Source organism: Alligator mississippiensis, chromosome 1 (genome assembly GCF_030867095.1).
Source record: "Alligator mississippiensis isolate rAllMis1 chromosome 1, rAllMis1, whole genome shotgun sequence".
Classification (NCBI taxonomy): Eukaryota; Metazoa; Chordata; order Crocodylia; family Alligatoridae; genus Alligator; species Alligator mississippiensis.
Window position 1 is genome coordinate 242,418,774 of NC_081824.1, and position 14,714 is coordinate 242,433,487.

General features: G+C 54.3%; 1 protein-coding gene across 17 annotated transcripts in view; it reads right to left on the reverse strand.

The window, feature by feature from the left end:
• Window positions 1–14,714, reverse strand: part of LOC106739643 (phosphofurin acidic cluster sorting protein 2) — a 215,136-nt gene that overhangs the window by 4,857 nt on the left and 195,565 nt on the right. For 7 of the 17 annotated variants that reach the window (XM_059720380.1, XM_059720378.1, XM_059720384.1 and 4 more), the window contains 10 exons: window positions 14,433–14,566; window positions 13,680–13,812; window positions 13,363–13,467; window positions 4,684–4,790; window positions 3,528–3,682; window positions 3,202–3,375; window positions 2,958–3,060; window positions 1,332–1,364; window positions 632–674; window positions 384–426 (listed from right to left, as the gene is read on the reverse strand). In XM_059720380.1, the coding sequence (XP_059576363.1) occupies window positions 384–426; window positions 632–674; window positions 1,332–1,364; window positions 2,958–3,060; window positions 3,202–3,375; window positions 3,528–3,682; window positions 4,684–4,790; window positions 13,363–13,467; window positions 13,680–13,812; window positions 14,433–14,566 (1,030 nt within the window). Of the gene's footprint in view, window positions 1–383; window positions 427–631; window positions 1,365–2,957; window positions 3,061–3,201; window positions 3,376–3,527; window positions 3,683–4,683; window positions 4,791–13,362; window positions 13,468–13,679; window positions 13,813–14,432; window positions 14,567–14,714 lie in introns of all 17 variants that reach the window. The other 10 variants (XM_059720385.1, XM_059720379.1, XM_059720393.1 and 7 more) reach the window with 7 other exon arrangements.

Consider the following 14,714-nt stretch of genomic DNA (forward strand, 5'->3'; position numbering starts at 1 on the left):
TTAGGAATGAGGCTGAGTGCAGACCTGCAGTCCTTTCCCCAGTGCTGCCATGGCTGGCTGCAGGGTGGAATGGTGATGCCAACCCAGTGCAGCACAACTGGGTGCACAGCCCCAGAGCCATGAATCACTGCACTAAAGTGAGTGGCATGTGGAGGTCTGCCAGGGCACCCCGGGCAGCCCAAGGCTGCAGAGTCTGTGTGCTGTCAAGAGAGTCGTCTACCATGTTGCCCGGGCAGTCCCAGCCTGTTTGGGTATCAAATCCATCAGTCATCCCCTGAGGAGGGCCAAATGTCCCTGAGCTGAGAGCCATGGCCATCCTGGGACAGGTGCTGTGTGGGAGCCCAGGGCCATGCCCAGCCTCCTAAGGTGGTAGGTTGTCTCACCTGAGGCACTGAAGGACTGTTCCACAAGCCCCACCTTCACCACCTAAGGAGAGAGACACATCAGAGCCCTTCCAGAGTTGGAGCCCTGCTGGCCCCATTTCCTGAGTGCTGTTGTGCAGCTTTCTGCCTGCAGCTTACTACCCACCACTGCCTGCCACTGAGAACCTGGCAGGGGTGGGGCTGGGCCTCCAATGGGTGCAGAGCCTTTGCCATGGCCAAAGCCTCCCCTCCCCACTCCAAACACTCACCCCCACGAATGGCACAAACTTCTGGCAGGAGTCCTCATCCGGGCTGTGGGAGGGGAGAGATGAGGGTTAAAAACTGTGACTTGCAGCAGGGACCAGAGGGCTCCTATTGGCCTCTAGAGCCAGGAGGGCCATATTCAGGCATGGACACAGGCCTGTGGGGCACAGCCAGCTCCCCTCTCATTAGGCAGCTGAGGAACTATTCTGCAGGACAGCAAGGTGGGTGAGAAAAGCCTCTGTGGCCACCAGCCCAGCAGAGGGAGCAGAGCACTGGGGCTTGTGTGGCATGGGACAGAGCATGGTGAGGATGACACGTGCCACCTCAGGGCTCAAAACAGCCCTGCCCTGAGCCCTGAAGGGGGCAGGCTAGACCCACCCTGCCCCTAGGCATCAGGACAGGTCCCTCTCCCCTGCACAGCACAGCCCCCTACCCACCTCCCCACAACACTGCAGCACAGGGACATACAGGATATGGGAGGAGGCAGGTGGGGCATGCAGCACTGGGCAGGGGCTGAAAGGACCAGTCTCCCTTCCACAGGGAGAATACATGCAACCAGGGTGCTGGGGGCAGAAGGGCGCTCTGCTCTGCTCCTGGGAGGGGCCTGCTGTAGCAGCCAGGCCCAGGGGTTTCCTCCCAGACACAGAAACAGGCTGGACAGACACATGGAACGAGGCACCAATGCAGCGAGCGACACACCAGTACCTGATATAAAAATCAAAATAGAGACTTCTCTTCCTTGAATGCCAGAAACCAAGAGAAGGGAGAGATGAAAGTGCTGCTGGAACACAAGTCATTAGAGACCTCCACCAGGAGCTGCCTAGCCCCCAGTTCTGGCCCATATGCTGAGAGACCCCAGTGCCCAGTTCCAACCAGGGCAGGACCCAATGCCCAAGTCACTATTTCCCAGGGTGGGGTGAGGACACTGTTCACACCAGTCCCTGTGCTGCTTCTTGGAAAGATACTGGGGGTGGGGAGGGGGGAAGGCAGGCCAGTGGCACTGCCCAGCCATCTGTTTGGGGGCTGGAGGTAGTGGGGTTCCTTTAAACAACAGCTGTGTCAGTGCCACTCCATCCTGACCAATGGCCCCTACCCTGTCCCAGCCCTAGGATCTCCCTCTGCCTCTTGCACACAGCTTTACCAATAGCCTTCAATCCTGACCTGTTGGCCCCTGCCATTGCTTGCCCTATGCCCCCTACCACAGCTCTGTGCATCTCGCTCCTTCCCCACAGTCCCAGATATTCTAGGCCCAGGTTTCTCTGGAGACAAACAGGTGTACTGCTTTGTGGTTCTTTCCCAAACAGCCATGATGCTCAGTGCCCGCCTCCAACCCTGCAGAGATCACAGTGCTCAGCAGGGTCTGGGAAGCCCAAGTCTCAGGCTGGGAGCTGGTACCCAGGCAGCTGCAACATCCCTGTCCCTCCCCCCCATGCTCTGTACTGACAGGGAAAAGGTGATGGCAAAATTCTGAGATCCTCTGCAGGGAACAAAGCTGGTTCACAGTCAGTGGGCTCCCTGCCCTGCAACAGCACACAAACCTCTGGGCTGGAGATGTGGGGGAGAAGGCCCAGCACAAGGGGAGGAAGAAGAGGAGGGCAAAATCTTCTTGAAAGAAGAGCAGCCACTGGGCCAAATGAACTTCCCTCTTCCTTAGGACCATCCTCCTCCAGAGACACTTTAGCCTGGGATGGACCCTGCTGCCAGCCTTGGCGTACGTACCCAGTTTACTTTAATCAGATCTGCACACAGGCCCAGGGGTTCCTCTCACTGCTCCCTGCCATGTCTCCCACTCTTTAGGGAAGTTAATTTGGCCTGGTGGCTGCTCTTCTCTCAAGAAGATTTTGCCCTCCTCTTCTTCCTCCATCACTGAAATGAGGAGTCCCTCAAGCAGGGGAGTGCAGGGCCTGCTGTGCTGTATTCACTGCTCAAGCCTAGCAGAGAGAGGAGCCCTCTGCTCTCTGGGGGCAACACCAGTTGGCTGGGCTCCAGGGGCACAAGAGGAAAGCAGGTCGGAGCACAGCAAGGTGCAGGGGCCTGCCCATTCTGGCCTGCAGCTCTCCTCTGCAATCCCTAGCCAGTGCAACAGCTGGAAGTGTCATGAGCAATCTGAGGCACTGCAATAACCTGGGGTGCACAGTCAACAACAGTAATGCAGGGTGGTGAGTGCCCAGCCCTGGTAGCACAGCAGGATGGCAGGAGCCCTGTAGTTTGTCCATGGGGGAGCCTGGCTGGACATGTGTGCGCCCCGGAAGACAGGAGCGAGCTCAGGTGTTTCTTGACCTCTGTAACAACACTGGTGTAGGGGGCCCAGCACTCAGACTTAGCACTCACCTCTTCTGCTTGTAAGTCAGCATGGCCTCCGAAATGGGCAGCTGGTGAGAGAGGCTGGCCCCTGCAATGAACTGGGCAACTCGGCCTGGGACATCCACAGTGTCTAGGAAAGTAAGCAGAGGTGAGACCACAGAAAGCAGCTTACTCAGCCTGTAGACTTTGGCCACCCTAGGCACTGCCAACCTCCCTCCGCACTTTGAGCTGACACTTCCCACAGGCAGCTCCTGCCCTTCCTGTTACTTACCTGAGCTGGGGGCCTCGACTTTACTGAACAGCTCTCTCCAGGCTGTGTCCAGAAAGAGGGCATTGTACTTACTATCCACAGATGCCAGGTATTTGGCCAGGGGATGGGAGCCTGGAAGGAGGAGGAGGAGGTGATGGTGAGAGAGCAGGAGCTGGCAGTGGCTGGAAGCAGGGCCTGTATACACACAGAGGCCCCACCTTTGCGCCTGGTTTGAAGGGTTCCAGAAAGCCCTTCTCCAAATCCCTAAACAGCTCAGGCTGAGAGAGGGGATGGGACCCTTGGAGCTGGGAGAAGGGGGTGATCCCAGTGTTGGGGCTGGCTCTTACCCAGCGGCACCAGGAGGAAGCGGAGGTAGTTGAGCCAGTCAGGGGTCTTGCTGGCCAGCTGCTCCACAAAGAAGCGTAGGACCACACTCAAGTAGCTCTGGTCTCCTGCCACGACCACCTTGACTGGGGGAGGCATGTGGGAGTTACAGTTACAGCTGCCGAAGGAAGAGAAACCCCTGAGAGACTCAGAGCAAAGCCAGGGCCAGGCTCACCCCCTACTCCAGTACAAGGGATGGCATAGTCCATACTCAGGGGCCTACTTCCAGATGGGCAGGTCCCTCATCCCTTCACTGACAGCTGTCCACACAGCTGTGGTTCCTGCCCCCACAGCTTTCATGCACAGCCACAGCATTGCTGCTCCCTGACTCCTGCATGGACTATGGTGCAGGGTGGCTACCAAGGCACAGCTTGGAGTTCTTTGGCTTGCATGATGTCGAACTCCATGGCCAGGCAGTGGGAAGGAGCCCAGACCCTGAGCACAGCCATGGGGCTCTGCATCTCACTAGAACCTGCCTTTGTGCACCCCCCCTCCTAACTCAGCCATGCACATCTTCACATCCACTCATAACCCAGCCGCCTCACCTCAAAATTACCTTGTGCAGGCCACGAACTAGCATTTAATAGCCAGAGACTGATACGATCATCAGCACAGTTCAGGCTTAACATCCTACCAAGCTATGTGCAGGCTGCTTATCCCAGCTTCCAACCTATATGTTAGGGACCCAGTCCTGCATCTACTCACCAGCCCTGCCCACATCCTGCCTCCTGCCTGGTCACTTCACCATTTGCTTCTGCTCTAATTCCTCCAGACCCACAGCAGTGCTTTGCTGGCGGAGGGGTGGGGGTAGGGGGCTGGGGCACCTGGTGTAGGTGGCATTCCAGGACTCAGAGGCACTCCCTCACCCATCCCTGCTGCATTCAGAAGCTGGCTTGTGGAGGCCGCCAGGCCTTGGCACCTCCCTGGGGTTGGGGCTGGCAGCCGCACCTTGCCTACTCAGGCCAGGAGCAGAAGCTTACTCTTTTCCTGAAAAATGAATCAAGCAAACCGCAGCAAACAGGGCCAGGCCTCCACCCTACTAGGGCAGGCTCCTTCCCCAAGGCCAGGTCATCGACTCTCCCCACCACAGGTGCTCGGCCTGTCTCGAGTTCTACTCACTATCTCTGGATGCGAGCAACGATAGTGTTGAAGGCAGCCTGGACATCTGCCATGGAGCAGGTGGAGACGACGGGCTGCCTGTGGGCCTGGAGCTGCTCACTCACGTACTATCAACACAAAGCCAGAGAGAAGGCAAGAGCTAGTCATGAGCTCCTGGTATGCCATACCATGCTCTGGGTCCCCTCGCTGCTGTGTTGGCCAACTGGGCCCCACAAAGCCTCCCAAGGATGTACACAGACTCAGCCTGGATGGGCTCAAACACGGTGCCCCTGCCAGCCCCTGCAGGATATCCTCACATAATCACCTGTCCCTGCTGTCCACAGCCCCATGCCCAGCCTAGCAGCAATCATCCTGGGAGCCTGACATCCCAAGCTGGTGCTGGTGCTGTGGACTCCAGTGACATGGAGCCCAGCCACATGGCATAGGTCCCAGCTCTTTGGCAACCTAAAGCAGGATCTCCAGAGGCTGGCTCTCTGGAGGAGGGAAGGAGTTCCTTGGATGAGTTCGCAATTTGTTCCCCTTTTATCCAAGTGAGGAGAGATGCAGCCTGTCCAGATGCGTTAGTCTGCACAACGTTGAACTAAACCCTGTCTGCCCATTCACCATCTTGGGTAGGCCCTTCCAGAGCCAGGTCTTGTCTTCAGTCCTGACTCACCTAAATAACTGTGCCTCATATGCAGGTTTTGCCACCTCTTTGACCATTCCCTTCTCTAGGTTGATGCTAAAAGGAAACTATTGCACTGTATTTCACTCTCTGGCTCCTCTTGTTTGCACAATGAGCGCTCAGGTACAACCTCCTCATTTGAATTCTCAGGCAACCCAAGGGTGATATCATCCAATATTTGTGCTATGCTTACTTGGCTGGTTTGCTGCAACCAGATAAAAAATATTTGATGGAGACACAATGGGGGAGCAGAGGTCCTCACTCACACCCTGGCCGCCCCTTTCCAGATGAAGACCTGATCATTTCTTTCTGCTTGGTTTGCTGCTCCTCAGCTGGGGGTGGGAGTTGAGGAAAGCTTTGCCTGTCACCCATGATTACCTACCTTCCCAAAATACAAAAACAAATACAGTAAAATACAAAATAAATCTAAGGTCACCCTTTTGCCAGAGGTCTAGGAACCCCCTCAAAGAATTCTAGCAGGTGAGAAAGGAACAATTTTTCTTGGCAAAGACTGCTGCTGGTTCACTCATGTCCAGCTGGGAGTCTAACAGGGCAGTGCAGTGAGGCCACTGGCCTGGGCACTGCTGAGTCATCCCATGGTCCTGGCAGAGAGGTTCAGCCGTGGCTACCCCATCTCATAGATTCATAGATGTTAGGGTCAGAAGGGACCTCAATAGATCATCGAGTCCGACCCCCTGCATAGGCAGGAAAGAGTGCTGGGTCTAGATGACCCCAGCTAGATGCATATCTAACCTCCTCTTGAAGACCCCCAGGGTAGGGGAGAGCACCACCTCCCTTGGGAGCCCGTTCCAGACCCTGGCCACTCTAACTGTGAAGAAGTTCTTCCTAATGTCCAGTCTAAATCTGCTCTCTGCTAGCTTGTGGCCATTATTTCTTGTAACCCCCGCGGGCACCTTGGTGAATAAAATCTCACCAATTCCCTTCTGTGCCCCCATGATGAACTTATAGGCAGCCATCTCCAGGCACACAACCTGTAGGCTTTAATTAGCAGCTAGGCCACTGCTTTCTCAGGCTTTCCTGGACTCACAGCTACACTGACCATGCCATCTGGTGGGCTTTAAACTAGGCTCGTCGAGGGGAGGGGAAGATGAGGGCGGGGGAAGCTGTGGACCACCAAACCATGTGGCACCCATAAGGACGGCCCAGCCTGAAGAAGGAGAACATTGGGAACCTGCAAGCCATGGGGCGGCCAGCACTACAGCACAGGTAAGCAACAAGAAGGTAAGAAATAAGGGGCCCCTTGGGATTCGGAGCGGGGGGGGCAGCCAAGGCACCAGTCGCAGGGCTCAAGTGCCTATATACTAATGCTAGGAGCATGGGGAACAAGCAGGATGAACTAGCGCTCCTGCTTGGAAAAAACACCTATGACTTAGTGGGGCTAACAGAAACCTGGTGGGATTCGTCCCATGACTGGGCGGTACATATTGAGGGTTATAGGCTGTACAGAAAGGACAGGGTGGGGAAGGAAGGGGGAGGGGTTGCACTCTAAGTCAATGAGCAATATACATCGACCCTCATCCAGACGGAATCGAAGGATGAGGAAGTAGAAGGATTGTGGGTTAGGCTACATGGGGGACAAGGAGAAAGGGATTTGGTGGTAGGGGTCTGCTACAGACCCCCATATCAAGGGGAAGAACTAGATTTGGGGTTCCTGAGGCAGCTCTCGGAGACCATAAAAGCTAAAGAGGCGGTAGTCATGGGGGACCTAAACTACCCAGACATCTGCTGGGAGATGCAGATGGCAAAGTCCCACCATTCACGCAGGTTTCTAACCTGTGTATAAGACCTCCACCTGACACAGGAGGTACATGGTCCCACTAGGGGGAATGCCTTAATGGATCTAGTACTGGCAACGGGGGATGACATGGTAGGGGACCTACAGATCGGTAGCCATCTGGGGGACAGTGATCACCTAATAATAGAATTTTTCATAAGACGTCGAGTGGGTAAGGTAACTAGTAGGGTGAAAGTGCTAGACTTTAGGAAAGCTGATTTAAATGAACTCAGGCGATTAGTCAAGGATGCACTGCAGAGTACGAGTTTTGAAGTGATGGGAGCCCAAGAAGGGTGGCTGTGCCTTAAGGAAATGATCCTTCGGGCACAAAGGGAGACAACCCCGATGCGAGGAAAAAGAGGGAAAGGAGCCAGGAGGCTTCCCTGGCTGACCAGAGAAATCCAGGGCAGCCTAAGGGCCAAAAGGGGAGCACATAAAAAGTGGAAACAGGGAGAGATCACCAAAGATGAATATACCTCCTCTGCTTGCACTTGTAGGGAGGCAGTTAGACGGGCCAAAGCTACCATGGAGCTGAGGATGGCATCCCAAGTAAAGGACAACAAGAAATTGTTCTTTAGATATACAGGGAGTAAAAGGAAGGCCCAGGGAGAAATAGGGCCCCTGCTAAATGGGCAGAAGCAATTGGTGACAGACAGGGGGGACAAGGCTGAACTCAACGAGTTCTTTGCCTCAGTGTTCCTAAGCGAGGGGCACGACAAGTCTCTCACTGCGGTTGTAGAGAGGCAGCAGCAAGGTGCCAGACTTCCATGCGTAGACCCTGACATGGTGCAGAGTCACTTGGAAGAACTGGATGCCTTTAAGTCAGCAGGCCCGGATGAGCTCCATCCGAGGGTGCTGAAGGCACTGGCTGACGTCATTGCACAGCCACTGGCGGGAATATTTGAACGCTCATGGTGCACGGGCCAGGTCCCGGAGGACTGGAAAAGGGCCAATGTGGTCCCCATTTTCAAGAAGGGGAGGAAGGAGGACCCGGGCAACTATAGGCCAGTCAGTCTCACCTCCATCCTTGGCAAAGTCTTTGAAAAAATTATCAAGGCTCACATATGCGAGAGCCCGGCAGGACAAATTATGCTGAGGGGAAACCAGCACGGGTTCGTGGCAGGCAGATTGTGCCTGACTAATCTAGTCTCTTTTTATGACCAGGTTACGAAACGCCTGGACACGGGAGGAGGGGTGGATGTCGTATACTTAGACTTCAGGAAGGCCTTCGATACGGTATCCCACCCCATACTGGTGAACAAGTTAAGAGGCTGCGTGTGACTTGGATGACTACACAGTCCGGTGGGTGGCGAATTGGCTGGAGGGTCGCACCCAGAGAGTCGTGGTGGATGGGTCGGTCTCGACCTGGAAGGGTGTGGGCAGTGGGGTCCTGCAGTGCTCGGTCCTTGGACCAATACTCTTTAATGTCTTCATCAGCAACTTGGACGAGGGAGTGAAGTGTACTCTGTCCAAGTTTGCGGATGACACAAAGCTATGGGGAGAAGTAGACACGCTGGAGGGCAGGGAACAGCTGCAAGCAAACCTGGACAGGTTGGACACATGGGCAGAAAACAACAGAATGCAGTTCAACAAGGAGAAATGCGAAGTGCTGCACCTAGGGAGGAAAAATGTCCAGCACACCTACTGCCTAGGAAATGACCTGCTGGGTGGCACGGAAGTGGAAAGGGATCTTGGACTCCTAGTGGACTCCAAGATGAACATGAGTCGGCAGTGTGATGAAGCCATCAGAAAAGCCAATGGCACTTTATCGTGCATCAGCAGATGCATGGCGAATAGGTCCAAGGAGGTGATACTTCCCCTCTATCAGGCGCTGGTCAGACCGCAGTTGGAGTACTGCATGCAATTCTGGGCACCGCACTTCAAGAGGGATGTGGATAACCTGGAGAGGATCCAGAGAAGGGCCACTTGTATGGTTAAGGGCTTGCAGACTAAGCCCTATGAGGAGAGACTGGGGCACCTGGACCTCTTCAGCCTCCGCAAGAGAAGGTTGAGAGGCAACCTTGCGGCTGCCTGTAAGTTCATTACGGGGGCACAGAAGGGAATTGGTGAGGTTTTATTCACCAAGGCACCCGTGGGGGTTACAAGAAATAATGGCCACAAGCTAGCAGAGAGCAGATTTAGACTGGACATTAGGAAGAACTTCTTCACAGTTCGAGTGGCCAAGGTCTGGAACAGGCTCCCAAGGGAGGTGGTGCTCTCCCCTACCCTGGGGGTCTTCAAGAGGAGGTTAGATAGGCATCTGGCTGGGGTCATCTGAACCCAGCACTCTTTCCTGCCTATGCAGGGGGTCGGACTCGATGATCTATTGAGGTCCCTTCCGACCTTAACATCTATGAATCTATGAATATGACTTACTCCAAAGTAAATGAACCTCTGTTCTAGTAGTAACTTTTGCAGCTATTCAAATTTCACTGGAATGTGACAGCTGAAGCCTGGACTGTCCCATAGGAAATTTGTTTGTATTTGTTACACTAACTGTGATTGGCATAAGGGGCATGCATACGAAATGCAACGTTACCAGACATACACCTAGAAGTGAACACAGGGCTGGCTGGCGCTGGGCCAGCTTCACAGAGTGCAAGGCTGGGAGGTATAATTACTAGGGGTGCAGCAATAGAGATTTTTGGGGCTGATACCGACAGCTGATTTTAAAGGAGGCATATTGGCCTATACCGATCCAATTTCTGATACAGCTGCATTCAGCTGGTAAATCTGTCATGGTGAAAGGGGAGGGGGGAGGGAAGGGATGTGGTGGGGCCAGATAAATGCCCCATGTGGTGAGGGAGTGATTGGGGCTGGGGTAAGCGCTGCCCAGCTGGGGCAGGGCGGAACAGAGGCATAGCTCATGTGGGGGGCACGGAGAGGGCGGGGGAAGGCTCCCACCGCTCGTCTAGGAGGGCATGGGGGAGGCATGCCCCTGGATTTGTGCAGGGCGGGGCAGGGCAGGCTGCAGCTGTGTGCTGGAGCGGGGGCCACACTATACTTGGTGCAGGCAGCAGCGGCGCTGGGAGGGGGGCTACGGAACGGGGCTGCAGTCATCCCATATTTCATCATAGCCCTCCCGTAGCCCCCTCCCAGCACCATTGGCACTGCCCGCCCCAAGCGCAGCATGGCCCCTGGCCCCAGCCTGTAGCTGCAGTCCACCCAGCCTGCCCCGCGCAGATCCAGGGGCACATGGCCCACCCTGTGCCCTCCCAGACGAGTGCTGCACAAGTGGCATGCATTAGAGGAAGCCACTCTCCACCTCTCCTCCCCACCGCCGGATAAGCTGCAGCTCCGTCCTGTGCCGACCCCAGCTGGGCAGTGCCTACCCCAGCCCCAGCCTCAGCCCCACTCCCTCCCTCACCATGGAGGGTATTGATTTGCGCCCCCACACCTCTTCCTTCCCCCCTCCCCTTTTACCACAACAGACTTACCAGCTTCACACAGCTCTCCATGCTGCCGGGCTGTGCTCCTTGCTGCCTGCATGGTGTGCTGCAGCTGCAGCTGTGCACACATACAGGCATTTATCAGCCAAATTATCAGCCACTTCAAGCCGATTTCCAATACAGTCAATTTTCTTTATATCAGTGCCGATCTGATATCAGACCGATGTATCGATACACCTCTAATAATTACAGTATCAAACACAACCTCCTGTATAACAAAGGGCTGAGAATTTCACCTGGCCACCCCTGCACCAATACCAAGAATCTATGTTTGGCTGAGCCATGTCACCCAGAACAGCATTTAGCCTTGATCTGAAGACACCTGAAAATGAAAAAGCCACCACTTCCTTTGGTACCTTGTTCCAGGGGCAAGCCACCTTCATGGTGAAACAACATTGCTTTATTTCTCTGAATGTGTGGCACTAGCCTCCAAACGCTGGTTCAGCCGTTCTCCATTAGGCCAAAGAACCCCTGAGTGCCTGGTATTTCCTCCAGGCCCTCCAGCCCCTTTAGTGCTGAACCAACCTTTATGGCAGGCGTGCTACAATTTAAGCCCCATACCCTCCTTAAGTGCCACTACAATCCCCTTGCCCTGCCCAATCTGTTGCTCTGCTTTCTGCTTCTTCCCCTACCTGTTGCAGTTTTCCCTGAAACCTCCCTAATCTGCCACAAGCCACATACAGAGGCTGCCCATTCCAGTTGTGTTGGCCATCCCTGCCTTACTGCCTGTTACTTTACATATGCTAATCCAGCCTCCTCAGTTACCTTTTGGATAAGGTAAGCCAGGAACATCCAGCTTCTGAGTGACTGGGGCCTACAGGACCTCTGCCACATGGTACGCAGGCCACACATCCCTCAGGCCAAATGCCACGCCTCCCTCCCCCACCCTGCTGTTCCTGGCTGCAGGATCCCTTGCGCTCGGGATTGGGGGCATGCAACGGAAGCTGGAGGAGGCAAGGGGAGCCCAGAGATGCTGGTGACAGCAGCAGCAAGGGCAGTGGGGGAAGCAGCACCTGGACCAGAAGCCCAGAGACTGCACATGGCCCGCAGACCACCAGTGTCGGCCCTGAGGTAAGTTGATAAAGTTTAGTCTCTCACTGCAAAGCATTTTCTCCAGAGCTTCAATTATTTTTCATGGCTTTTCCACACCCGCTATAATCTTTGTAAAATGTGGGCACTAGAACTGGATGCAGTATCCATCTCATCAGTGCTGCACACTGAGGTTTGGTAAATTCTCCTCCCTGCTCCTGCTCATGATTCCTCTGGCCCCCCTATCAAGTGAACCAGATTGTTCTGTACGGCTCCCCTGTCCCTCATCATTAGTTACCACTTCACCAATCATTGTGTCATCCACAAATATTCCCAGCAGTGATGCGGTTGGCCCAATAAAAGATATCACCCTAAAAAATCCTTGCCCCTCATATATTTCGTGGACTATCATGGTTATAACATCACTCTAATGCTACCTTTACTTCCAGGTCACTGATGAAAGGATTAAATAGCATCTCACCTACTGAAATCCTCTAGTCAGTAATGTTTCTCCCTCAATGGAGCAGATTTATTTTAGTTCAGTCCACTAATTAGCTTATCTCTGGAAATGGACTCTATTGATAATCTGTACCTGGGCTGGCAATATACAGCTCATGAGCCAGGTCTGGCCTGTGAAACCCATGGATCTGGCCTACAGAGTCCCAGGACTTTGCCTATGCTCATGTCAGGTCTAAACAGCCAGGACTGGGCCAGGGCCAGGGAACTTCCATCTGCGTCCTTGCAGCAGTTGCTTCTTTCTGTTTGCCCTCTAGCCTCCCCAGTCAGGGCACACAGGCAACTTCCAACTGGTGGGGAGCTACATCAGGGCTGGGCAGCTGGAATTTTTATCCATGCTGCTGCTGCTTCTTCTTCCCCACTTCCTCTCAGCTGTAGGGCTGAAACAGCAGGAGTGTGAATGTAGCTTCCAGCTGTCTGGCCCTGATGCAGCTCTGCACCGGCTAGAACCTGCACCTACACCCCCACTGGGGAGCTGGGGGCTGGAATAAGCAGCGGTGACATGGGTGCAGCTCCTAGCTGCCTGGCCCCAGGGTGGGCACAGGGAAAGTCCTATGCTGCTGTCATGCCACAGAAGCCACCTGGCTTGTATAGGACCAGACCCAGGTTGTTCCAGCCAGCGTTTTAAAAGGTTTCTGGATGCTGTTCTGTATGGTTAAACGTTGTAATATTTTAATCAAAATAGTATGTGGTACTGAGTCAAATGCCTTACAAAAGTCTAAAAATATTTTATCCCTGCAGTCAGTAAAACCCAGTGACTGAGAGAAATCATTTTCCCATCCTTGAATTCCTGATCAGTTGAATTTCCAACCAGCTTTACAGTTACTCTGCCCATGGCTGATGCCAAGCCATGTGACCTGTAGCTCCCCTGGGCACCTCACTTCTCTTTGGGAATGGTGGTACCATGCCAGCACTGTTCAAGTCTCCTGGTACTTCCCCCATGTTCTAGGATTTGCTAAAAATGTACATCAATAAGCAGATGATCCTCTCAGCCAGCTCTTGTAGACTGCAAGTTATCCAGAATGGCTGATTTAAAGCTTCTGCTGAGTAGATGCTCCTAATGGATGGGGAAGCCCCTGATACAGTAACAGCATTTTGCATCCCAAGACAAACAGCAAGAATATACAGACTGCCCACTTCCACCCTTTCTACATCACTGGGACCAGACATGTCTCCTCTTGCACCTGACAAACACAACCCATTTCACAGGCTTCCCTTGTCCTCACCTGTCCTTGCCATTCAGCAGCATTCACCAGGATGATGCTCTCGGGAAGCTGCTCATCTGAGACCAAGATCTGGTTCAGCTGATCATAAACTGACTTCCGGGGCGCCTGCAGCAGTGCAATGAGGCAGGGTTAAGCTCTACATAGCTCCCCTCATTCTCCAAGCAAAGCCAAGCTCTCTCATACACTGTGGCCTCTCTTTTCACCTCTTGCCACACCACCCCCTACCATGCTCCTCTGCCCTGAGGAAAGGCACCTCCCAGGAGAAGAAAGTCCCTCTCCTGCTGGGCAGTTCCTCCTATGTCCTACTGCAGCTTAACCTGAGTGTTGAGCCGGGAGTCCGGGGAGCTCTCGCTGTCTAGGCTGCTGGCACGGTCACTCTGGGCCTTCGAGTTCTGCCGGTCTTTCATGGAGGTGCTGCGGGGCCGCCACAGCTGCTTGCTCTCAGCCTTGCTGTGAAGCAAGAAACCACAAAAGGTTCTGCTGTGGTAGTTGCCCCCTTCCCTGCACCCATGCCAAGACTGCAGACTGGGGCAGCACATATTACCCAGAACCATCTTGAGTGGGCACACAGGAACTCCCAGTTGTAGGTGCCATTTCCCCAGACAGGATGTGAGCAAGACCCCCAGGACTGGGCTGGCTGCACCCAGGGGCAGGCATGTTATTCCCTGAGATTAAAGCTTTGCTAGGGGAGGAAGTATATCATAAAGGCTCCTTGCAAACCCCAGCACCTCCTCAAAAGGGACAAGGAGTTAGGAGGCTGTTTCTTGACAAAGAACCACCACTGCCTATTAGCTGAGGACAGCTGGATATTGCTAGCCTGTGTTGCCTGACACTGGCCCTGTCCCCAGCTCAGGAGGAACAGAGGCAGGTGAGGGTGCAGAGTTGCCAGAGGCACCTTTCCAACTTGGTTGTAGCCCTGTATGTCCCCCTGGTCCCAGTTGTGGCTCTGCCTTCAGTGCTCTGGTTGCCAAGGAAACAAACTGGTGACCTTCACCAACTCTCCCATACAGGCCCAGGCTCCATGCAGCCATCTCAGCAGGCAGGGAAGGACTACAGCAGACCTGCTTTACCTGGGTGACACGGTGCTCGGAAGTTCAGGCTTGCTGGTGTTGCCCAGCTGGGCTAGTCTGTCCACATTGCTCTCCCTTGCAGAGGTCTCTGTTGGGCCTGGCCGAGGGGAGGACTCTTCTGCTTCTAGCTCCTGCTGACAGCAAAAAGAATGTCACTCACTGCAGCAGTAGGAGTCACTGGGACACGACACAGGGCACTGTGGAGGTCACAGGCAGTCTCTGTTAGCACCAAGACCATGCCCTAGCAAAGGCAAAGATATGCTTGCTTCCCCCAACACCTGA